This window comes from Propithecus coquereli, unplaced genomic scaffold, assembly GCF_000956105.1.
Source record: "Propithecus coquereli isolate 6110/MARCELLA unplaced genomic scaffold, Pcoq_1.0 Scaffold313, whole genome shotgun sequence".
NCBI lineage: Eukaryota > Metazoa > Chordata > Mammalia > Primates > Indriidae > Propithecus > Propithecus coquereli.
Window position 1 is genome coordinate 976,007 of NW_012148764.1, and position 1,672 is coordinate 977,678.

General features: G+C 30.9%; 1 protein-coding gene across 1 annotated transcript in view; it reads right to left on the reverse strand.

Moving 5' to 3' along the window:
• Positions 1 to 1,672, reverse strand: part of KPNA5 (karyopherin alpha 5 (importin alpha 6)) — a 42,708-nt gene that overhangs the window by 6,273 nt on the left and 34,763 nt on the right. The window contains exon 11 of the mRNA XM_012650128.1: positions 5 to 108. Within this exon, the coding sequence (XP_012505582.1) occupies positions 5 to 108 (104 nt within the window). The remainder of the gene's footprint in view (positions 1 to 4; positions 109 to 1,672) is intronic.

A 1,672-nucleotide genomic window follows, 5' to 3' on the forward strand; every position in this document is an offset into this window, starting at 1 on the left:
AGACGTAAAATATTTTCAAGTCCATTTAAAGCCACTTGGACTATTTTGGAGTCCATAACAGTCAAAAGGTCACAAAGTGGTTTAATGCAGCCTAAGGCTACCAGATACCTTCAGAGTAATTAAAAAAAGAGATGAGAAGGAAAAACATTTTAGAAGACTTAAATAGTGTTTATAACAACAGCATGAAAATATTCTTCATAGTGAAATGTTATATAAGCAATTAAGAAAAGTATGCCTATGCAAACTCAAATATAAAAAATATTTAAATTTTCACTTACACTGTAATTTCAAAACCTTCTTTCCTATTTTCTAATTTGACAAAATTAGCAATAAATGGTATTGCAAATACTACAAAATACACACACAAGCAAATTGGTACTTGGGCTTGTTTTTGTAGGGCATATCAGTACTAAGAATAGTGGGTACAAGGTTTTTTTTATTTGTTTGTTTTAAAGGAGAGTCTATATTGACACATAGGCGTAATATGGAGGTAGGCAGAAATGAAGAGGGAGAAGGGATACCTAAATTAAACTTCAGGAAATTTCTCACAAAAACAATCATAGCTAATGTTCTGAAACATAATGCTGTGTTTCAGAAGCACAAAAGCCTCTAGGAACAAAACAGGCCATTTTGCAAATAATTTTCATAAATAACATTCACAAAAAATTTTCATTCATTTTTCTAATACTTTGTCCTTTTATAGCTGCTTTTTTAACCTCTATAATATACATAAAGTAACTGATTTGTTCACTTGGCAAAAAGTCTATACTAAGGACAAAAGTAAAAACATGCTCTGAAGCCAGAATGGATGCTTTCAAGTCCCAATTCTACTCCTTATCAGTTGTGTGACCTTGAGCAAATGTTGTGTCTCAGTTTACCCATTTTAAAATGGGGATAATGATAGTACCAACTTCAGAGAGCTGTTGTGAGAATACAACAGGCATTTAATAAATGTTTCTGTCCCTTTTTAAAAAAATGTACAAACCTTCACTGGAGTACTCACTTGCCATATTCTATACTGTTAAAAAATACTCTATACCTGATAAAAAAATATTTGTTGAATGAATAACTATGTTCACAGTTATGGGGTTAAAAGAGGTAAAATATGTTAAAGTACCTGATACATTGCTGGTGCTCAATAACTGAAATGACTTACTTAGCACAACTGGCAATAGAAGGCACTCATCAAGTATTAGTGGTATGCATGCTGAACCTAATCTGAGATCGAGGTCTTCTTCCCAAATATGTAGAGCTAATGAAACGGTGAAAATGGTTAGAAAGATAATTATCTCAGTTTGGGCACTTGATCCGCACTAGTAAATTTAAGGAATAACATATGGAATAGATATAATCATGAAAATAGATTGAAAAAAAACACAACTGTTTGCAAGCAAGCAAACTTTCAACTCAAAGCAGATAAAAATAACATTAGCATTAAAAAAAATACAAGATAGAACAAAAAAAGATCTTGTTTCATTACAGCTTATATTCATGATAAAAATGAAATGGAAATATTGATTAAAGCAAAAGGAATAGAAAATAAAAACCAGAAATAGATATTACCAACGTATAGAGATACAAATTTAAGAAAGATAATAGTACAAATGAAGACAATAAAAGATGATGCTCTCATAAATAGGCAGATTTCAAAATCGTGTGATTTGTAAAGCAG